The following is a 21,240-nucleotide window of genomic DNA, read 5'->3' on the forward strand; positions in this document are numbered from 1 at the left end:
TGCGCTGCCAGATGTATCTGAACATGCTTTGATGGCAGGTGCCTATAGGAAGTGGGACTGAGCAGCAGTTGACCAGAGTTTGACCGGTTTGAGGCACCTATTGGCGCTACAGACGAAGTTCCAGTGAACAATAATGCGAGACGATGATGTGGCGCTCGAAATTACTGGTGCTTAGTGCTTACTGGGTACTTTGGCAATTGGCTGCGTAATAGTGACAAATATTGAATTATGTAAAGTAAGTGTTACACACCGCAACTGTAAGAAGGTCATATTACTGCAACTCAAAGACTTAGAAAAATGTAGAGGAGCCTCCACCACTGTTGAATCCTTTTGGCTGCGAACATTATCATAATAGCTCTACAAGTTCATGATAGACTTATCACCAGTCTTCTCCTGCTTTACCCAATAGGAATTCGCGTATGAAACCCATTGGGGCCAACTGGTTGCTCTCTCGTCAATTCCCCGAGCAGCTGAGCTCCCGGTACCCCCGACGTCTGTATAGTCGTACTCCAAAGTCTTGCAGTCACTTGATCTGCACTGTTAAGTCCAGTTTCCTGCCGAGGTCTGTGCAAAAAATCCACCAGTCGTTTTGCGAGGCGTCGTGAGAGGCCGAGCGAGTGTTTCCATGTGTTCTTGTAAGGAAAACCCCACTGCTCGTACGGTTCACTAGAAGAGCTGTCCGCATCACGAAGTTGCATGACGTATGGTTTGATGCGTGGGTCCCAGAACACAGAGTGAAAGAACTGCGTCTTTTTCGACCCACTGAGTTGAAAGGAGTCTGTGGTCGGCTGCTCGCGTGATACGATTATGAGGTTCCAAGCACGGATGGGGGATGGCTCGTAGGCGGTGCCTCTTACAGTACTGAGCAGGAAGAGCAGACCCTGGGGAGATATCGGGCGCGGTGGTCCATGTGTCACCTGCACAAGCCAGACCGTGGAGGTGCTATCGTTGAACATGATCGCGTCGATGCCTGGGTGTACGAGCGCATGCTTTGGGGAGTGAAGAACGTGCGGATAATTCTCGGCCAGCGCCGCAAGTTCGCTTTGAGTGGAGTATGTATAGTTTGAGGGCAGTATAGCCCGCCCTTCTTTGCTCTCGAGGTCAAGCTTGCCACGCAAACTCAGGTCTTCGTGTGCTGGCTGGTAATGCCCCTGTGAGTCGGGACACCCGAGCTCGAAGGCCCCTCCGAACCTGGACATAAGCGCTATCGCAGCCTGACGATATAATATCTTGCCTGACTCCTCGGTGTCTTCTGAGTCAAGTAGGTTGCAGACAGCATCCTTGGCGGTAGAAGGGTCAAAGGAGGCAATCCCGTCTGCGAGGAGCCTGCTGGCAAATTGTGAGACCGGATAGGGCAGTGGCTCTGTGCGAGTATCTCCGGGTTGCACAGCGAAGAGGCTACGGCTGAATAGGGCTGCATGCTCACGCAATGCGGGACGCTGGAACCAGAAATTATCGCGAGTGCACTCTAATTCGTTGAGGTAATATTCAGCGTGGCTGGGGTGGCGAGACACTTGTAGGCAAGTGTGCGCGTTGGACCCGAAATGAGTGTAAGACCATCGCAGAGCCTCTGGATCGTGCTCTTCGTGCTTGTTTGCAGTAAGAGCACTAAGGGAAGTGGTCAGTCATCACGAAGAATGCGTACATGTTGATTTACCTCATCGCAACGATCTCGTCCCATGTACACGGTTTCATCCACCGCTGAAGAGAAACTTCATACCCAGGTGACCAGTCAATTTTGAAGCCCAGACTATCCGGCCAAAACGTGGTGAAGATAGCCTTGCCACACGTGCTCCACATCAATGCCTGAGTGTGTGCGGTGTTCGGGTGCGTGGTGGGATCTTCATGCATGCTGTCGACGAGGTGCCATACATCTTCGCGTTGGAACAGGGGATGATACTCGCTGTTCTCCTGCGGGAGGATAAAGAACCCGTCCGCGGTGAAGCACATGACGAATGAGTGTAATTGGTCAATCTGATACGTCACCGGTTGACGAGCGAGAAGTCGCTTGACGAGGAGGTATGCCAAGAAATGTGTCTTTCCTAAGGATAGTCAGTTGTATTGAGCAGCAGTGCCTATGGAAGGAATTCGACTTACCAATACCTGCCGATCCATGCACTATGAAATTGCGCTCAATTGCGGAGATGTGTTCAAAGAGTGATTCATACTCTGAACGGATGACCATGGAAGTCGCTCCGTTTGGTAACTCGACACCAGGACATCCAGAAAGATCAATGGCATCGAAGGTGAGTGGGTATACCCTGTATTGGCCTCAGTATGATTCCAAGACCATAAGTAAAACCAACTAACCCGTTGGATCCCTCCAAATCTAGAGCATGACATTTCAACCCTCGCTTCACGACAGACTGGTCTTGTCGCTGCCAAAGATAATGATAAAGGGACAATGAAGTGGAGTGTGATCCCAAAAATGACATGTTATCGATATCCTGCATCATTGTTTGTGAAAAAGGACGTGTAAATGAAGGAAGTGAAAGTCGTCGCCATTAAGTGCAGCAACATCCTCGAGCTCGGATGTGACGAATGACGGATGGACGGATGTCTCGTCTAATAATTGTATTGAATTCTGAAACCGCTGACTAAGCAATTGAATAACAATTTGGCTCAACACCAAATTGTTAGTAGTAGTCGATGGAAGAAGGCACCAAGGGTAAGAAGACCATTTTCATTGGGGGAATTGGGGATGATGTCGACGAGACGGTGATCTACGAGCATTTTGCTGCTTTTGGTGAGTGTTTCGTTTCGCGACAACTTCACGCTAATCGCTTCGACACCGCAGGTGACATCATTGAAGTACAGCTACCTCCAGCACCAGCCAATCCATCAAAGCCGACAGGCAAGCGGGCAATTGTGAACAGTGGTCCACATGTTGACTATCTGTAGAAATCAAACATCGTGGTTTCGCATTCGTGACATACTCTTCTCCTACAGATGCTCAGGATGCAATCGACAACATGGATCTAAATGAATTAAGGGGCAGGGTGCTGAAAGTCAACCAAGCCAAGCCTATGAAAACCCTGCAGCCTCCAGATGGGAATAGAGCTAGTACGTACTATTTCTACAAGTTACTGCGACCTCCTCTAAGTCCTTCCTTCCAATAGTCTGGGAGTCGGAAGAATGGCTGCAGGAGCACGCGAAACCATTAGCACAAAGTGGAGGTTAGTAATTTCGCGGATTTTCGTATTGTTTCACTGACGTTCCATAGGTGTGCAAGGTCGTACAGCCCAACGAGCTACTTCTGGAGAAGCCGAAGAACAAGCCGACGATGGAGAGTTGGATGCAATGGAAGAATAACCAGGTCATGCTGATCTTAGTCGCCATTTCATGACAGGTGTAACGAGCTGTTTCAGCGAAACCCCACCACCCTGTTAGTCTCGACAGCTTTCTCCCTCGTGCCTGCAAGAAAGTGATGTTGCGGAATCGGAGACTGTAGTGTTGTCATTGGCGAATGGGTATGCGGTGCCAAAATATAAAAAATACAGATGTAGAACAATGATGTAGAAAATAAGACAGTGCTACTACAGTAATTTCCCTAGTATTCCTTTGATTGCGTGATATCAGATTCCTCGAACTGGGCCCGAGCACGCTTGATATCCTCCTGCATGAATAACAATTCCTCCATACGAGCGAGCTTCTTTGCATCTGCCAACCTCGACAGAGCTCGACGAAGGTCTTCAATAGACAATCGTGTTTTCCGTTGTGGACCACCAGCAGTTTGACACTGCCCCAAGTAATGTGTTGTTTGAGTTTCGGTACTCACATGTATGTATAACGCAATACCAAGAAACACACGTACAATATCTGCAATGAACTCGACAAGTATCTCTTCCATGACGTTTACTGTATCGTTGGCGGGATTACGATCATCGCCGAAACCATACATGAGGTTTTTCACTGGAGAAATCTGACTGAAAAGAATCCAATAGAAAAGATCTAACAGAACGCACGTTCTTTGGAAAAGAGGCCCTTGAAATTCGCCTGTTTTCTACTGCGCCCGGTACCTCCACCTGTTGTGGCGGTAGGAGCGGTTTCTCGGGAATAGGTTGGGGTATAGGACGTAAATGTAGTCGTTTTCGGGGTAGCAGCGACTGGAGTGGGTGTGGGTGTTGCGGCAGGCGGCGCAGTTGTCTGTACTGTGGGCCGCGCTGCCTGTTGAGAAGGAGTTTGTGCAGGCTGCTGTGGGAGATAGGAGTATGGATATGGCCATGCACCGTAGCCAGTCACACCTGTGGCATAGCCTTGGTGGTAAGCTGGATAGCCTGGAGTCTGAGGGTGAGCATATGCGCCTGGTGGACCTGGGTGATAATAAGGATATGTTGCCCCGGCTGGATGCTGCCCTGGCTGGTAATGTGAGTACGACATGAACATTGAATGTGTTTGTTCACTAAGTTAAGTTAGGATTGCAAAGGACAAGTCGTGGGACACATTCCTATTTTGTGTGCTGCCACGCCCCTAGTCCTGACTGTACATAGGATTCAAGTAGACAACACTTGGTATTAGTACAAATTATAGTGTGAACAACAATACTGAATATTGATATATAAATTACAGATCCTCGTCGTCCTGATCGCCTCCTCTTTTTGCGCGCATTTCGAGATTTCTGGCTTTATCCATCAACTCTCGAACTCTCTGCCACTCGAACTCGATTAATCCACGCTGATCAAGCCAGTCCATCACTTTATCTGCATCTCGCATATCTTTGGGAGGCTCGGCACCCCCGGCAAAAGCGACTCGGACAAAACCACGATTGTCATCAAGAACTTCGTCGATCTGTCCCAACAAAGAGTGATACAAGTGATACTAGTTTCAGAGTCGTCAAGCAATGAACAAAATACTTTGAAGATATCTTACCTCCCAGTGACTGAACTCGTGGAAAACTCGTGTTCGAGCAGCGCAGAAGCGACCGAGATAAAACTGTTTGCCAGAACGACTGATCATATCGTCAGAATCAATGTCCGATGAACTCGATGACTCGTCCTCGTCCTCGTCGTCTGACTCGGGCTACTCGCATTCAGTCGTGTAAAATATAATCGGATGAACTAAAACATACCTCGAAATCGTATTTGTCATATGACTTGCCGCTCACTCGGCCGATCAGCGTGGATACTCTTCCACCTAGATTACAAGCATCGCACCGGGGAGCGCTAAACTTCATTCGCACTAATTCGAATTCGGGATATCTTTCGAGCGGCTTCTTGAATTGAGGTTTCCAGACAGAGGATGTGACTAGAGAGTCTTTCATCCCACATAATTTCCGTCGTGCTACCTGAAGTGGGACAGAGAAATACTCCTCCGCTGTAGTCCATATTAGCGCTGTCATCGAATGGCAATGAAGACGCATACTTTCCAACATCTTCTTCATGAATGGGCGTCTCTCAGAAGGAAAACGAACAGCCATGTGAACAAATAACTGGCAGACGATCTTGAATTGATGGGCGAGATCTTGATGCGTGTTCATGCTAAAAGCGATGGGTAGTTGCGTAGACAAAACACCATGCTCATCATCTTCCACGATAAAGTCGTCATCTTCATCTGTTTTTTCATGTTCTCCGCTAGAGGACTCAGATTCATGACCACGATCTGGTCGCGCACCCTTGAAGGGTCGCACCGCTAGGGCTTCCGATAACTCGGCACCCGACTCTGAGGATTCTGAATCAAGTTCAAGTGTTATCTCTGAGCGTTTCTTGCCCTTGAGACCTTACAGGATATTTAATGAGATGAAATGTCACGCGTTAAGGGCATTGACCCACTCTTCAACTTCTCAAGACGTTTTTGGAATATTGTTTTCTTGTCGCGAGCGCGAAGACGCGACTCAATAATGTCTGTGAGAGTAGAAATGGCACAGCAAGGAGGAAAGTAGATATAGCTTACCATTTTCATCGACTTCATCGATAACACTTCCTTCAGGACTTGGAGGTCTGGTGCCCTTGACCAACTTTCGTTTGCGTGGTTGAGATTCTTCGTCAGAATCTGCTATTGCTTTCCTCTTCCTCTTTCCCTTCTTGCTCCCTTTCCAAACAATAGGTATGCCAGTATGATCGTCCAGCGAGTCATCACTGGCTGCCACATCTGGCAGACTGTCTGTGATAACGAGGGATCTCTTGAGCCGTCCAGTACTCGGTCGGCGTGGAGAATCGTCTTCATCGCTGACATCGATGACTTCTGCTTCAAACTTGATAGCGCCAACATCGCTATCCTGTTCTAGATCATCACTTGTGTACGAGTCGAGAGCGACAACCTTGTGCTTCCGCTTCACCTGTCTCTTCTTCAGAGGTGCTGGCGGTGAGACTGGAGGTGGAGAGGATGAAGATAGAAAATCGCCTAAAGTTTTCTGCTTCATCTTCTTTGGAGATGATGACTTGCTGGCTTTCATATTGCCGCGCGCGCGATTATGATTGGAGTACTTGGAGATAGTCAATCGATCTGCCAGGGGGACTAATAAGTACCGGTATACCGCTGTGGCTGTGGACCTACATATTATGATGACTAATACACTCACTTCGCTCCACTCATCAATGATTGCCAAGGAAAATAGTGCTGGACGAGTTTCCAATAATCAGTAATCTAGGCTGCTATGGCCACACCAACTCGAGCCTCTATGAAGCCATTGACACCATTGCTTCGCGTTGACACAGAATCTCTCACTCCTCCATCCCGTAACTCAGGTTACGATGGCTCTCCTGGCGAGACGAATAGTGCCAGCCTTACTCCTTCACCGTCATTTTACATCCCGCTTTCACCCAATGTAGACAAATATTCTCCTACAGCCCAATTAGCCAGAATGGCGCTGTCGCAACACGACTCTGCGAATCACGCCAGAGAGGAGTCGAAAAAGCTGGTGGGGTTGCTTCTTGACCAGCTTTCTTCTAGAACGCGCCCTCCCTCAATTTTTGATGCTTTAAGTATTCATGCTACTCCATCGACTGAGGCAGGTCTTGGTCACTTAATTGGAGCAGTACGCAATGTAGTTAAACAGAAGTCACGCAAACGCCTGCAATCCATGAAGGAAGATGGTGACGATGAAGGGAGTGACTATGTCGCTTTCTCTTCTGAAACCACTTTTGACCTCATGGTCCAATTGAAAGAGGTATTGCTATTTTCCGCTTCGCAGGGCTGGCAGGTATTTGAGCAAGGGTATGAGATCATTATTCCAATGCAACTGAACAGTCACTGAAACTCAACTCACTTAGAGCTTCTGGATCGGGCACAGATGCCGAACAATTCAGCAGACCATCACCATTCACCATTCGCAGCTCTACGAGAAGAAGTAGCATTAGCGGAGGGTTCTCAAGATCTCGGTCGCCTTTGTCAAAGGGACACTCGCAAGCTGCTTCGCTTATAACGCTCTGCATCTCCATCCTTTCTTCAGTGATATCGGAAGACTGTCGCTTTCAAATTTCTTCGCCCAGACCATCCAAGCCTCCAAACGCATTGCAATCAGTGTGCCTTGATATTGCTCACTTTCTTGTGCATGTTCACTCCAACGAACCATCAATAATCTCCCGTATTGCGTTTGCGGTGCTTCCTGCGTTCGGGACATTTCGAAGCGAGATGCATCCGCGTTTGCTGTCCTTTTTCGACAATGTGATACTCAGGGGGGTGTCTGAGGACCTCAATCGAATCAGGGGATACACGTCTACAGATATTTCGGGTACGTTTCAGTCAGATGAGTTTGGATGATAGGAAATTTACCGACAGCAAAAGACCTAGTTGTTATTAGTCATGGCCAAGGAAACCCTGTTTCCATTCAGGTTGAAATGGCCCTCGATGACGAAGAGAGTCTATCTCACCAGACAGCTTCGTGGCAGCCTCAGACGTCTCTCGCCACTGCAAGTCATCCTGGTATCCAGGCCACAAATGCACCTCTCCAGCCTTTGCCTGTATATTACCTGGCCTCTATAAATGCTCCGTTGTTGGCCGCCATTCTAGAAAATATCGATACTACTTCGTTGCCACCCACGTATAGTTTATGTCGGCTGCTTGATACCATAATCAGCTCTAAGCCAGACTCATATTTGGATGTATTGGAAGTGATAGCATATCATGTACCTCAGAGTCGCCGCGCTGCTCTTACTTTGCTGGCAACTTTTTGGCCACGGGCTCTGGGGCATGTCGTCCTCAGCAAGCCCCTACGTGTCCTTCAGGGGGAACCTCCTTGGACAGGGAGTATGCCCGATCCCCCATTGCAATCAAGCACTTCTTGTGCGCACGATTTTGTACCATGGAGATTCCGGCAGTCACAGCGGCCATCGATATTTGACGAAGCCGGCTCAAGTTCCTGTCAATCATGTGCTTCCCCCATCATGGGGTTTGGACTTCTTTGCTGCGGATGTATGTGCGCCGTGCACTTCGAATGCTACGACTACCCGGAAGGCAATGTTCATCATCAATGCGCCGTGGCGTCCGATTCGGGAACAAGGAAATTGGCTGTCCACCGTTTCTGTCTCATTCCCTCATCTAAGCGGGACACCGACCTCATTAATGTGAAAAGAGCTCAACATATTTTCAGACGTGTCAATCTCTTTACCCTGCCCATTTGCTTTCATTGTTTTCTGCCAATATGGGGTTCTCAGGCGTTCCACTGCACCTCATGCAAGCTTTTTGTGCACATCACGTGCTTCGATGGACCCTTCGCGATTTGTGGATCTGTAGATATCAGTTCCGTTCATATGGCAGTATCATTGGATAGCATCAGCCGCACATTTGCGGACTACTACGGGGATCTCTTCCTCTCCTCTGAAGACCTAGGGAAGCGGAGTTTTGAGGATATCTCTGTGTCATCTGCGATGCTCTGGACGCAGCTGCAAATCTATAACAATGGACTCGCCCTCGGTTCGTTTGTCCTAGCATCAGACAGTAATGAAGATCCAGCCAAGGGATTCGAGCTGCAATTTTTGGTTGAACTTTACGAAGCTTACTTGTCCTCTGGAAAACTGCCCGTCTCTGCGACTCTCGGAGAATACCTAGAAGCCAACCAACACAACCCATCTTCTTCGGCGATCATGTTTGATTGGTCAACATTAGCTTACATCTCCTCCACCATCAAGTCATCGTACGACGTACAAACACCACCGTCAGGTACTTGGCCAGACTTGCGTGTGCCTGGCGAAAATGTGGCGATACAAGATGACAGTGATGCAGCACGTCATCTGTTCGAGGTTGTCACGTTGGGGCATCTCCGTAATTCCTTGGGATACGAATTTAACATGTTATCCGAGGGCCCTGCGCGTCACTGTCTATCTCATCTTCACAAACTTGGCTTCTTCACATGCGCAGAGTTCCCTACATGTGTACCCGAACTTGCAAAATCCACCCAACACTGTTACTTCCCACTGCCGCTTGGATTTGACTTATCCACTAATGTGGAGACGTTAGTGTCAGCTATCGAGGCTTGCCTTTCAGATTTGGATCTTTCGGTCAACGAATGCGGCTTCTTGCTCTTAGTGAGGCGCTTCTGGCCTAGCGGGCTGGCATCAGATTATGCCCTGCGCAGGTTATCTCATGCAGTATTATCCTGGATCTTTTCTGAGGTAATCTAACTCTTTGAAGACTGGTACATGAATGACTTTGTTTTCCAGGATGACAGTTTGGCAAAAATTCTTCGTGACTTCATCCCACAAGGGATCAATCTCCCAGGTGTTAGGAGCGGATCCGATGCTCCTGTGTGGCCAACCACTTATGACGCGCGTCGCGCACCAGGTGGTTCCATTAATAATGGTGGAGACTATGTTGCAGCCAGGCGTTCTCTGCTTCCAAGATATGCTGCCCGATGGCTTCTAGCACTACATGATCAAGATTTTGTTGCATATGCACGATTATTGTCTGATATTATCCAGGATATTGCTTCTCGTCACAAACGCTCAGGTCTCAATGCACAAGAAGTATGTGCCACTTCTATGAACGCATAGATTGCAAACTGATTCTGAGGCTGACAGTCATTGTCAACCGCTGAAAGATCACTGCACTTTATCACAAGACTGTGCAAAGCTTCAGTCGACTTCACAGTGCTTGATGATTTATTTCTCATGTGGCTTCAGACACTCGAACCTAAGATGCTTGATACAGCGGTACGGGATGTGATACTTGTTGACTCAGTGACCGATATTCATCAATCCAAAGTCTCTTCCAATTCTGCAACGTCTCCTCAATCGAGATTTAGCTGAGAACACATCTCGCCACACTACATTTGTCGACCAGGCTTTTACGCAAGTTGATGGGCACGTAGTGAAGCTATCTGATCCATGGGGCATAGTTCGACGGGCGGCCAAGGAAAACGGACTTTTGGACAGCCTCCGCTGGTTGAGGTTATTTGCTCGTTCGGGTGTTGACATTAACGTACCAGTATTTGCTGAATACAGCGAACTGTCACGGAAGGGTCTTGTTACCCTGAAGCAAGCTTCTGTTTTCGCCGAAGCTACCCTCCTATCCACGTGGACGAAGTCTTTGGGTCAACAAGACCTACAGAAATCGATCTCAACTATGATCACCACCCTACTACCTGCTATCGAGAGTTCCCTCCGATTCTCAAGTGGCAATACTTCATGGTGGAGTTTCCAGACACTAGTATTTATACTGCCTAATTGCTGACAACATGATTGAAGTGCATTGACATTCATCAGGCAATGCCTTGCCACTTGCTTGTTGCTTTACGGATGTGATCGTGCTATGCTTACTTCAAACGAAATGGTAACAGAAGAAGATATCAAAAATCTTCCTTCAAAGTACGTTGAACAACCACGTTCAGCTCATGGTTCCCAGCTAACCGAACACCAGGAGAAAGCAGAACACGCGCGCAGCTCAGGCTATCGACCCCATTATCATCGATGGCGAACTGGTGCTCGTTCTCAGTATTCTCGTTGCCACCGGCATGGAGCAAGTTGTCTGTCTCATTGCAAAATTTCTACACTCTTTTATTATGCACGCTCCACTTCTCGAGGCACATGAGGTTGATAACTTTGTGTTGCGCAATGGAAGCACCCTGTATCCATGGTATGCACAATCATCTCTTAATTTTGTGATTGGCTGGACAACTCTTCTTTATCACAGTGTCTGGCACTTTTACGGGATCCAGCATCATGAGATCGCAGGCATCAGGACCGCCTTATTCCTTAGAATATTAATCGTTGATTCGCAGTCGTTTTATGAGTTTGCGTCCTCGATGAGCGGACCAGCAGTGAAATGGGATATCAGGTATTGACATTTTTGTCGCCTTTGAGATGCGAATAACGTACTGGCGACTAGACTCTTGGCCCTGGACAGATTCCTTCGCATGGTACTAGATATTACTAGTCCCGACTTCATGGTTAAAGATCGGCCCTGGAAACACAGCGTCAGTTGACCTCTTCTACCACGCATTTGAACCGCTCTGGATCGATGAGAAGGTATGTCGACGGTAATTTATTTTGTCAGCACCCGGCTGACGCAACCCTTGCCGATAGGAAGAAGTCAGAACAGCGGTTGACACTTGGTTGCAGACATTGCTTTCGGCCCATTTGGATGCCATTGCATCATGTTGGAACGATGCTTTCCCCGATCTACCTACGTCAAAGCGTCTCCGGCTGGTTTCCTTTCTTCTTCAGCTCCAATCACATTTCCCGACGTGGAGAGGTAACATCCATTTTTGCACCCTGATTCTACTGATATCAAGTGTGAATTTGTCATAGTGCTCTCTTGGAGCACAGTTATCGAGACATTGCTTGAATATGATTACTTGCAACACAACAGCAACGATGAAGATGGTCCTGCCATTCCTCACCTTGTTTGTCACAATTTCTGTCCATGAATCGAGCATTCCGCTGACCATATATACTGGCAGGAAATGTACGGGTTGGAGGCTCAAAATGATGCCCACCCGCGAGACTTGGACCCAGAAATTCACTCCATTCGGGTGCGAGGGGCTGCTGTATCACCATTGTTTTTGTTTGACCCCTCGAACAGATATCGATCGCGTTGCTTGGGTTGCGCATGATGAAAAACGGAGTCGAGATCGATCTTATGTCATGCCTGAAGTTCAAGCTGTATCTGGTCAGAATGATTGGCTTCAGTGGGGCGCAGATGGTCTCTGCGTTCAACGGGCGGGCATTCTCAGTCCACTTGGATGACTTTGGTGGTATTCCACAAGAGTCTTTGCCGTGTGTAAACGAATTCGCACGCATCTTGGATGCCCCTCATCCATTTAACCTGCCGCCCTCCCTTATGAACAGCCCGTTTACTGAAGACGACAGACCTTGTCGCGTGCTCATCGGGTCTATTTGGATGGATGTCGTGCTAAGTGCTTTCTGCGCGGTAGACAAACCACTCGAGCTCCCAGCTCTTACCTTGAAGAGCTTGCTAGAAGCACTGATGGCAATGATTTATAAGCATGACTTCGATAGCCCCGCGCTCCGACATCTCGACGTTATGCTCCGCAAGGCATTAAAGAAGACCTTGGACCTGTTGTTGGTTGACCTGAGCTATGACTTGCGGCAAGTGGCATTATCAGTTATAGAGACATACATCAAGAGGGGGTCTGCCATATCTGGCGCGCTAGTGACGTGAGCGTGGTATACCTGTCAACTTAGTTGGTAAACTGAACTAAAGTTGCCTATAGTGAATCAATCGAACGTGCTGTTGCACTGATTGCATCGTTGAAACATAACACTGAAGACATGCTAGTCACTCAAGCGAAATCGTTTGTCGAGAACACGCTTGTCACGTAAGGTGCCTTTTACTGCTCGTTTCCTACCCGCTGACAACCTCTGGATCAGATTGGCACAAAGTGGAGTGTTCTGCAGTCTGTGCAGAGTATGTTATCCGCATGGTGGGAGTGTCTCAAACTGATCAACATGCATTTTAAGCGCCCGCTGGACTCGGATTTTTTTATTGTAATAAAATCCATCGTAGAAGCTGAATCCCTCAGGGCTCCCTCGTCACAAGAAAGCCTACGAGAAGTGCTCTTGCAGAGTGTCGTGATACAACCTCCAGACGCAGATTGGGAGATCAATCATAATATTGCTTTGAATGTGAAGGAATACACAGAGTCGGTCTACTTTGAAGGGCTTAGCAAATGGTTAATCAAAGGTAAGAAATACTGCCCCCGCTTCTACCCCTCGTACCAACTGGATTGACAGACCTCATAAATTGGCTTACGGTGACGGCACGCCGAGCATTGGCTCTGGAAAGCAGCGCCAGATTTGACCTCAATCTCCTATTGTATATTTCCGCAACTCTTTTGCAGTATAACAAAGCACACACTGAGGTAAAAAGATATACAGCCTTTTCGACTCAAACAATTAACGATTGGTCCTGACATTTCTTTTAGGATCTCCTGGAGTGTATAGAAGCTGTACTGAGAGTCGCATTATCGAGGTGCAATGTGGAGAAACAGTGTCTAGTCCGGGCATCACGAGCTGTTAGTGCTCTCAGCGACACAACTCTAAGTTCGAAGCAGGACTTGATATCTTCTAACACGAACCGCATAACGCACATCTTGCTGGAAGTTCTGGAAGATGTTTTTCGAGCCAGAGCACAAATCACGCCTTCCACTTTGAATGCGATCGTCGAAGTAATAATTTTTCGAAAAGACGTGCTTCATGATCTGATCATTGCCTTAGACGATCCTTTGCACTGATGTCCGAATTGTTGGACTACAACAAGTGGCGTGCAGTGGGCTATACTTTCTACACAATCATGAATGGGTAATATCTGACCCAAGCGCGGAGTTATCTGCCTCAATTTCTGTTTCGCGATTGGTCCTCCGTGCTGTAGATGTCGAGCACGTGTCGCTTTCAGAGATGATTGCCGAAGGTTTCGAGGTATACCTTCGATCCATATCGTTGGCCCGAACTCAACGAACCTCATCAGAAACCCACACAAGCTGGCACAGTTGTCCGTGCTTGGAATATTCTACTGCTCGGTGTACTTAGCGACTCTACTGGCGCACATGTCCGGATCTTATTACCGCAGTTGAATGTCTTCACGCCGGCATATTACAAGTGCTTGGGCACATATGTGCTTGAAGGGACGACGCCTTCCGAATCTGCTATGGCAGACGTGGAACACGCTTTCATAGCTCTCAAGTTGTGGTTGCTGCTTGCACAAATGCCGCTTGCCAACCCAACGAAAGATTCGCCCAGCGCTAAAGTCATTTGGAACGAGTTGTGGCCTCCATTCGAAGCGCTGGTGAATCTCTTCAAAGCTGACAGTGTCCCGGAAGACCTCTTGGTAAATATTCGATACATGACATTCGCTTAAGAATCGTGCTAACGCAGTGTCATCAGCCACTGGCCACGACAATATGGGCTTCCGTAGCAACCTTATTTCTCTTTGTGCTCCAATCACGTTCACCTGTAGCATTGGACACCGTACCGTGTGTGGTAATGCTGAATCACTTGCATGACTCTGGAAGACGAAACTCCGCACTTAGCAAGGCATGTTTTTCTGTCCGGTCTTTGAAGCATGCTTATTTTATTTCCATGTAGTTGTCCCGGGCTCTAGATGGAGAACCTTTACCTGAATTGCTGTCGAGCGCGGTCATTGCTCAAGCAAAACAGGATGTTGAGAATGCAGAGAAGTTGCGACTGTTGGAAAGTGTGCAGCGACCCGTGGAACGTAGAAGGGACACGCGGATTCCTACGTGGCCCCCATACAACATCAATTCACAATAGATTCTAGGATGCAGGAAATTAATGAATCTGAGCAAATGTAGACAAAAGGAGAGGCGATGGATATGCATATCTCTGAGGGTCAGGCTGCTCTGAGTTTCGCTTTTTGTGCCTTCTTTCTATTTTCCTTCATGATCGTGGAGCCAACGAACAAACCAATACCCGAAAGTCCAACCACGAGCACAAATGCTGGCAGCCGTATTGCCCATTCCCGTGCAGGAAAATAGTTGTGTATAGGGCTGGTTGCATCAAAGAAGGGCTGAAGAATGGACGAGTAGCTGTCAGTTATATTATGGCCCGTCCAACGTAAGCCTGGCAAACTGACGAGTAAGATGGCCCACGTCGTGTAGTACGTGAACACGAAACCAGCAACGAGTAACATCACCCCTCCGAGAGATTTGTCGCTTGCACCCTTGGATAGTTGCTCTCATCAGCCAACCTTGAAACATCACACATAGATTTACTCCTCACCATCGCAAAATCTGTCAGACCTACTTGGAAGTTGAATCTGAGGTCGAGTGTAGTTATAAAGAATAGAGCAGTACGAGTTCGGAGTTGGTCCAAATCAAAGTTGTTATAGGTTGGCGGACCGGAGGAAAACACAACCTACATACATAACACGAGTGCGTAGTTTGTTTCTGAGTCAAAATCATGCCAGCTCATTGTCGACGTTTGCGAGCAGCTGAACACCAAGAGAATCCAACTTTCGTACTTGATGATTTGAGCTTGTAACAAACAGCTCAAGGCATTCCATGAACTCTCATGCATTCGCAGCGCTTGCACATATCCCAATCCTTGTCCTGCCGGTGGGCCCAATACCCCGTGCTGCCTTTGAGAAATATGCGGCAGAAATCAGGACGTTCGACTCAATTCGCTTAGGTGACATACCTGCTGGCATGAAGGATGAGAGAGGTATGCCAGTCCTTTTTTTGCTTATACAACAGCTGTTCATGGGTTCTCAGCTCGTTTCATGCCAAATCCACTTTCCAGTGGTCATCTGTATCTGAGCTACCCATCCCATCCTCCTCCTCCTCGTCATATATCGCTATCTCTGTTCCGACCATCTCACTTTACGCTGGGTATAATCGGTGTCGCTGCGTGTTCATCCTCATATTCCCTTACTTCTGCTCTTGAGCAATTCGAGAATACTGTGCTTGATATTTTCCCGGAAGGCTCGACATTTCCCCTGTCGAAAGTCTGCTTTGCCTTTGAGGATGAAGAAAGTGCTGGGAGCACCGGTCTCGGAGATACGTTACCTGGGATTATCTCGATTCCCAGCGTAATGGGGAACAAGAAACTTTATATCGGTACTCTGCTTGCTGATTTGTGCTCTCACATTCTAGCTGAACTTGGTCGTGTGGTATGGATCAACATTCGATAGAGTCTCAAGGACACTACTAACAGATTTATAGTATCATGTTCTGGAGAGTCCTATAGGAAATGAGTACTTGAATTCTGCTCTTTTCCCGACACTCCCTTCTCCCTCTGAGATGCCGCTTTCTCTCAGTTCCGCAAATCTCGGATATCCTTCGTACTCGAGCCAGCCTGAACTCGATTCATCAAGCCTCTCAACGCCAAATATTCAGATCAAGCGTAGTTCGACTGCTGGACCTGGTATCAGTCACACGGCATCCCTTATTCAACGGCAAACCACACTTGGTCCCCCAGCGGTCAGGAAACGCGTCAGTGCAGTCGGCGCCGTTTCGTCACATGGTAGACTCTATAAGGTTCTTGGTGATTTCTTCCTGTTGGCTGGTAGGACAGAAGATGCATCGTTATGGTCCGTGTTTATTCATTTTGTCAGTTCACCGCAGTTAAAGTCGCCCAAGGTATGCAGAAGCTATTGTGCTGTTTAAGACCGGGCAAGATCCTGTATGGCATGCGTCCGTGTTAGAAGGGATGGCAACGGTTTTTGTTCTAGATGCGTGGTCGGCTGGCCAAGGCCTGGTAAGTCAGCTATAGCTCTTGGTGAGCGATATTGAAATCGTATGTAGCAATCCTCTGTTAGCAACAATGGTATCAAGGAACCTTGGGCTGACATATACGAGCAACTGTCTCAGGCTATAGCCCTCTATCACAAGGCTCCTGTGTCTTCTGAGCTTAGCCAAGATCATTCACTTCTGGCCTTGACATACTGCACAGCTGTCATGCGCCAAACATCCCTCCTCTTCTGCACATGGTCTACCAAGGGATGGGGTGCATTAGCTTTTGCTTCAATGCTACAACCAGCGTCGACCTCATATACACAGAAGACGACATCTGATAGCTCCTGGACAAATTTGGAGCGCATAAGTAATGTATCAGGCGTGTCCCGTTCCCAGATAGCGAATACCGTGTCACAAGCACACGGACCATGGTTATTGCATCTTGGTCCTCATGAGCGGCTCACCATTTTGCAATCTATGGCAAGCATTTATTCATCCGTTGGATACAGGCGGAAGGAAGCTTTCATTCTACGCGAAGTCATCAGCTGCATCATGGATCTCATTGTCTGTGGCCGGGAAGAAAATGACCTTCTGCGAAAATCTGACGTTAGAAGTGCAAGCATAGGCAATCGCTCCGAGAATGGTGACGAAGTGAGCATAGTTGGGAAAGGGGCTGTGGGTGTGCGACAGAATGAGATCCTGGAAGGTAATCAGAGCATCCTGAAACTCCTTGTCCGTGCCTGCAAGGTCCTTGGCGTTAATCTGGAAGCGGTCGGCGTGGCAACAGCAACAGACGGTACCAGCAGCGAAGGAAGGGGCGGAGACAGTAATGGCTCTACCATGGAGGACTCAGAAGACCCGGGAGATGCGGCAACGGAATCCTTCGGGTGGCCAGAGCTTCAAGTTGGAGTTATTCGCGAAGCTATTGCTGTGGCAGAGGCACTTCCCGGTGAGTCATGTTTTCCACAAGACAACAGTCTCTAAGGTAGCCCCAGATCCGCTCGCCGTGGCTCGAATATCACTTTCAGCGTTGAGAACAATGCATTCCGTGCTGGCCAGTAGTGATCAATATCATTTGTATCAAACTGCTGGACGTGCTCTTGCTGCTATGCGTCGGCGCGGTGACGCACCTGCAGTTCAGTACTGGGCCGGGAATCCTATCATGAGTCTTGTATTATTGCCGTATGTGATTGCTACAAACGACACAACCATGTTAACTCCCGCCCTTATAGGTTGGCCTTGCACCGCCTGCCAATTGAAAATCCATTTTCCATATTGGCTTCAAAATCATCTGCCACAAATTCCCTGCTTAGTGGGATTATTGACCCTTTCCTATATAATCCCAGGAAATCATCAGGACTCCAGGTCAGTCCCTTTATATGGACCGTGAAATGTGTTTTCACCGTCTTTTCGGGATGTTCATAGAGCAAAAACTTGATTGTTCAAGATGAACCTATCGAACTCACGATCACCCTACGAAATCCTTATGTGTTCGATCTGGAAATACAGAGTATTTCGCTCAGGTACGGCATTTGCTGTTTCAGCTGATCAACAAGTTAACCTTCAGATCCTTAGCACAACTGGTGTGGAGTTTGAATCCAGTCCTGTCTCAGCCCTCGTCATCCCTCCCAATACACTCTATCCAGTTACCATCATAGGCACTGCGAAAACGCAAGGAACTTTGGTTTTCCAAGGATGTGTTGTTCAAGCCCCTTGGGGAGCTCCAAGAGAGTTTCTATTACCTGTCCCGACTGATGCCGATCAGAATCTTTTTGCACGCCGTCAAAGTGCCGTGAGATGCGAAACTGGTCGTACCAAGTATTGGGGCCTCGACTCTCTTCCGTGGAAGAAGAATACGAAACGACTCAGTACCTTACTCCCATCCCTCAAAAATCCGCCTCAATTTTTACAATGTGTCGTTGTTCCTGAGCAGCCCCTACTCCGAATCAGATGGACGTCGCTAACACACGGAGCAGTCATGCTGTACAACGGCGAAGAGTATGTATGATTGTTCTTCTAAATATATATCTATTGATTGATATGCTGTAGATCAACCATTCGCTTGACTTTGGAGAACATTTCCACATTGCCGATTGATTTCCTTCGGTTATCTTTTGAAGACTCTACCATTGGTCCCGCACAGGAAGCTCTGTCCGAAGGAGAGCTTTCCGTCTTCGAAACATATGAGACAGAATACGATCTTCTGCACCGAAAGGCATTTTCATGGCGTAATGAGAAGGAGATTACCACTATTTTGCCAAACCAAAAGGTAGTTCTTTCCGTGACATGTGTGGGGAAAGTTGGATGGTATGTTGCTAATTCTTCGACATCTATCGGCACTGAAACCATGAAATCTAGTGCACATGGCACCGTCCACATATCATATTCCCACGTCAATCGAGAACATGAGGAACAGGTGCCCGTATCCGAGATGTTCTACACTCGACAATTATCATACCCGGTGACAGTGACTGTTTACCATATGCTGGAGTGTCACGATCTAAGACTCATGCCAATGATTGATGTGGACTATGATGACATTGATCGCCGAGCTAGCAATTCCGTGATACACCTCCTTCCACAAGTTGATGATCTGGCAGAATGGTGTTTGTTTGCAATTGACGTCCGCAATACATACGGACTCCCATTTGAAGCTACATTCGAACGTGAACAAGCTGGTAAGCACAAGACTTTTATGTCCTCCTAAATCCCTTCCTGATGCTGAAGTTCCACAGGAACGGAAAATGCAGCTGTTTCATCAACTGTTCCTCCGGGGTCAATGTCCCGGTAAGTCGTTCACAAATCATTGATGCAAGTGGCCTTACGCCAGGTACATCAAGCATCATGCTTCCGGTTAAGAGGTTCAGGCTATCAGATGATCAGATTTCGCAACCTATACCGACGTTATCAAACCGTCAGTTCGTCGTCGGAAAGTCCAAGTTGTCGATAGAAGAGGAACGAGCTCAACGAGAGCTGTTCTGGTATCGTGAAGAGCTCCTCAAGATCATTTCCGCTCGATGGAAAGAGGTCATCTATTCTTCGCTCAGATTATATTTGTCGTTGATATTTATGGGTTTAGACGAATGGCGATAGACACGGAGATCTCTCGCTGCGACAACAACGATTGACGCTCCCGATGTTGAAGGCCCTGCGGACAGACCTGGTGCAAGTTGACTTGACGCTAATGGTGGACAGCTCGGACGGTTCACCCCAAGAACTGGATTACAGCCGAGGAAAATACATCGCCAGTCCAAACGAGATGCTCTATCTTCGCGCCGAGGTTACCAATTCATCATGTTCGCTATTTCTCGAGAATCTTTCTCACTCAGCCCGCTAAATTTGCCTACAGCATTGCCTCTTGCGATGACACTAGAATTGATCTTTGATCCAGCTGAACAGGTCCTTTCGGAAGGCGTTTTATCTAACATCGCAATAGGGAAGGTGCAAGACGACGAAACCAAGGCTGTGGAAGTGCCACTGTGCTTCCTTTGCACTGGTCGTTTCGAGATTGGGGCAGAAGTTCGGCTAATGGGAACTTTGAAGGACAATCGGGCGAGTGCCAGTAGAATTTGTATCTCTGTCAGAGAGGATGGATAGTACTATTGTACTTGAGATAATTCGCGATTTCTTGTCTCTCGATATAATTCCTGCATATAATCTCACGCTGTCCAGACCTTCGCAATCAGCTCCGTCAACCCTATAAGAACCCAAGTCAGATGAGGGAACGATGACGAGGTATATGCATTAACGCACCAATATCATTTGTATTGAACTGATAAACGCCGACGAGCACGCCAACCGTCGCTGTTCTCAGTGTCCAGGTCAGAACAGGGCCAATAATAGGGAATTTGCGTTTGTGCACGTAGTCCACGACCATCGAGTCAAACTAGCACAGAGAAAGGTAACGTCAGAACCTCTGCAGAATAACCGACTCCATATCGCTGACGCACCCCAATATGAGAGTGCATCACTAAGCTAAGACCAAGCAATCCGTCGAGAACGGGGTAAGATGACCCGGAGGTCACAAAAGCTGCTGCTGTCATCGGAACGAGGGAGGCTGCGAGAAGTCGCTCGAATGCCCAGTGATACGAGCCATGCGTCTTTGATGGGGTAGGGAACTCGATGGGGTCGTTGACTGTGCCTTTTATGATAGCTGTCGGGTGCGAGCGTGAGCTTGTCAGGTATCACGTAGAGTGGTTCATTGAACATACGTCCACCTGGCACATATTGCGCAGTCGAACTTGCTCTCGCTTGGATATGTACGTAACATGAGTGAAGAAGTAGAGGAGGGTCAAGATGTCCCTTACCTTGCAATGCAGATCGCAAGACATTGCGTCCAGTCGTGGAGGAAAAGGTTCTAGGCAGCGTTGAGCGAAGGAGCATAGACGAAGCCATTGTTGCCGGCGGTGTCGACGATGCTAGAGAAAGCAGAGAAAACGATGGGCGGGCCGGGGCGCGGAGGAGTACTTGTGGATGAAGCCGCGGCAGTTGTCACTCAACGGGGATGTTAGGAAGACAGCGCGAATTACCATATTTAGAAGTCAAAGTACGAAATGAAAAAAATTAGTCCCACCGAGGATTGAACTCGGGACCCTTGCATGGAATGTAACCTCATAAGTACAACGCTCTGACCACTGAGCTATGGGACTATCGGG

General features: G+C 48.0%; 8 protein-coding genes and 1 non-coding gene across 9 annotated transcripts; 3 read left to right on the forward strand and 6 right to left on the reverse strand.

The window, feature by feature from the left end:
- Window positions 1–1,426: 1,426 nt before the first annotated feature.
- Window positions 1,427–2,572, reverse strand: EDB93DRAFT_846528 (uncharacterized protein). Its single transcript, XM_041457672.1, has 3 exons — window positions 2,311–2,572; window positions 2,098–2,261; window positions 1,427–2,042 (listed from the first exon to the last, which is right to left on the reverse strand). Exons 1-3 carry the CDS (start codon window positions 2,454–2,456, stop codon window positions 1,654–1,656), a joined length of 699 nt encoding a protein of 232 aa, XP_041303460.1. The 5' UTR covers window positions 2,457–2,572; the 3' UTR covers window positions 1,427–1,653.
- A 77-nt stretch (window positions 2,573–2,649) lies between these two features.
- On the forward strand, window positions 2,650–3,312 carry EDB93DRAFT_1242679 (RNA-binding domain-containing protein; the record flags this gene model as incomplete). The annotated part of the gene is made up of 5 exons (XM_041452049.1): window positions 2,650–2,746; window positions 2,798–2,854; window positions 2,902–3,063; window positions 3,120–3,176; window positions 3,224–3,312. The coding sequence occupies 5 exons, from the start codon at window positions 2,650–2,652 to the stop codon at window positions 3,310–3,312; spliced, it is 462 nt and encodes a 153-aa protein (XP_041303461.1).
- A 238-nt stretch (window positions 3,313–3,550) lies between these two features.
- Window positions 3,551–4,380, reverse strand: EDB93DRAFT_1254540 (transcription initiation factor IID, 18kD subunit-domain-containing protein; the record flags this gene model as incomplete). Its single annotated transcript, XM_041453632.1, has 3 exons — window positions 3,551–3,739; window positions 3,815–3,912; window positions 3,966–4,380. The coding sequence occupies 3 exons, from the start codon at window positions 4,378–4,380 to the stop codon at window positions 3,551–3,553; spliced, it is 702 nt and encodes a 233-aa protein (XP_041303462.1).
- A 183-nt stretch (window positions 4,381–4,563) lies between these two features.
- EDB93DRAFT_1092717 (uncharacterized protein) lies at window positions 4,564–6,358 on the reverse strand (the record flags this gene model as incomplete). Its single annotated transcript, XM_041446454.1, has 6 exons — window positions 4,564–4,818; window positions 4,870–4,995; window positions 5,069–5,313; window positions 5,362–5,715; window positions 5,769–5,840; window positions 5,890–6,358. 6 exons carry the CDS (start codon window positions 6,356–6,358, stop codon window positions 4,564–4,566), a joined length of 1,521 nt encoding a protein of 506 aa, XP_041303463.1.
- Window positions 6,359–6,592: 234 nt separating this feature from the next.
- EDB93DRAFT_1254542 (uncharacterized protein) lies at window positions 6,593–14,663 on the forward strand (the record flags this gene model as incomplete). The annotated part of the gene is made up of 23 exons (XM_041453633.1): window positions 6,593–7,152; window positions 7,209–7,669; window positions 7,717–9,548; window positions 9,597–9,899; window positions 9,954–10,085; window positions 10,138–10,562; window positions 10,638–10,739; window positions 10,792–11,007; window positions 11,065–11,208; window positions 11,260–11,290; window positions 11,328–11,399; window positions 11,457–11,625; window positions 11,682–11,776; window positions 11,834–11,905; window positions 11,956–12,551; window positions 12,608–12,712; window positions 12,765–12,801; window positions 12,855–13,077; window positions 13,128–13,255; window positions 13,319–13,561; window positions 13,611–13,811; window positions 13,861–14,220; window positions 14,478–14,663. The coding sequence occupies 23 exons, from the start codon at window positions 6,593–6,595 to the stop codon at window positions 14,661–14,663; spliced, it is 6,693 nt and encodes a 2,230-aa protein (XP_041303464.1).
- EDB93DRAFT_1212075 (dolichol phosphate-mannose biosynthesis regulatory) lies at window positions 14,476–15,075 on the reverse strand. Its single transcript, XM_041451052.1, has 2 exons — window positions 14,986–15,075; window positions 14,476–14,919 (listed from the first exon to the last, which is right to left on the reverse strand). The coding sequence occupies exons 1-2, from the start codon at window positions 15,040–15,042 to the stop codon at window positions 14,743–14,745; spliced, it is 234 nt and encodes a 77-aa protein (XP_041303465.1). The 5' UTR covers window positions 15,043–15,075; the 3' UTR covers window positions 14,476–14,742.
- A 337-nt stretch (window positions 15,076–15,412) lies between these two features.
- EDB93DRAFT_1092829 (TRAPP II complex) lies at window positions 15,413–20,182 on the forward strand (the record flags this gene model as incomplete). Its single annotated transcript, XM_041446464.1, has 15 exons — window positions 15,413–15,572; window positions 15,623–16,020; window positions 16,073–16,440; window positions 16,490–16,607; window positions 16,655–17,534; window positions 17,575–17,767; window positions 17,818–17,950; window positions 18,011–18,108; window positions 18,161–18,583; window positions 18,635–18,892; window positions 18,944–19,263; window positions 19,321–19,372; window positions 19,426–19,612; window positions 19,665–19,881; window positions 19,935–20,182. The coding sequence occupies 15 exons, from the start codon at window positions 15,413–15,415 to the stop codon at window positions 20,180–20,182; spliced, it is 4,053 nt and encodes a 1,350-aa protein (XP_041303466.1).
- Window positions 20,183–20,213: 31 nt separating this feature from the next.
- On the reverse strand, window positions 20,214–21,149 carry EDB93DRAFT_846636 (SDHD, membrane anchor subunit of succinate dehydrogenase). The gene is made up of 5 exons (XM_041457673.1): window positions 20,893–21,149; window positions 20,797–20,835; window positions 20,536–20,738; window positions 20,339–20,471; window positions 20,214–20,282 (listed from the first exon to the last, which is right to left on the reverse strand). The coding sequence occupies exons 1-5, from the start codon at window positions 20,978–20,980 to the stop codon at window positions 20,245–20,247; spliced, it is 501 nt and encodes a 166-aa protein (XP_041303467.1). The 5' UTR covers window positions 20,981–21,149; the 3' UTR covers window positions 20,214–20,244.
- Window positions 21,150–21,234, reverse strand: EDB93DRAFT_t98. Its single transcript has one exon. It is a non-coding gene; the product is annotated as a tRNA-Ile (tRNA).
- Between the last annotated feature and the right edge of the window lie 6 nt (window positions 21,235–21,240).

This window comes from Suillus bovinus (assembly GCF_016758785.1).
Source record: "Suillus bovinus strain UH-Sbo-P2 chromosome Unknown EDB93scaffold_75, whole genome shotgun sequence".
NCBI lineage: Eukaryota > Fungi > Basidiomycota > Agaricomycetes > Boletales > Suillaceae > Suillus > Suillus bovinus.

What these genes read in the sequence shown, in the direction of transcription:
- EDB93DRAFT_846528 (XM_041457672.1), bottom strand. Translation starts at nt 2,456, where the DNA reads ATGATGCAGGATATCGATAACATGTCATTTTTGGGATCACACTCCACT. An exon ending in GATTTGGAGGGATCCAACGG is followed by an intron (nt 2,262 to 2,310) that starts GTTAGTTGGTTT and finishes AGGCCAATACAG; the next exon opens with GGTATACCCACTCACCTTCG. An exon ending in GCATGGATCGGCAGGTATTG is followed by an intron (nt 2,043 to 2,097) that starts GTAAGTCGAATT and finishes GACTATCCTTAG; the next exon opens with GAAAGACACATTTCTTGGCA.
- EDB93DRAFT_1212075 (XM_041451052.1), bottom strand. Translation starts at nt 15,042, where the DNA reads ATGTTACTCGTTGCTGGTTTCGTGTTCACGTACTACACGACGTGGGCC. An exon ending in CGACGTGGGCCATCTTACTC is followed by an intron (nt 14,920 to 14,985) that starts GTCAGTTTGCCA and finishes TCCATTCTTCAG; the next exon opens with CCCTTCTTTGATGCAACCAG.
- EDB93DRAFT_846636 (XM_041457673.1), bottom strand. Translation starts at nt 20,980, where the DNA reads ATGGCTTCGTCTATGCTCCTTCGCTCAACGCTGCCTAGAACCTTTTCC. An exon ending in CTTGCGATCTGCATTGCAAG is followed by an intron (nt 20,836 to 20,892) that starts GTAAGGGACATC and finishes TACATATCCAAG; the next exon opens with CGAGAGCAAGTTCGACTGCG. An exon ending in GCAATATGTGCCAGGTGGAC is followed by an intron (nt 20,739 to 20,796) that starts GTATGTTCAATG and finishes CGCACCCGACAG; the next exon opens with CTATCATAAAAGGCACAGTC.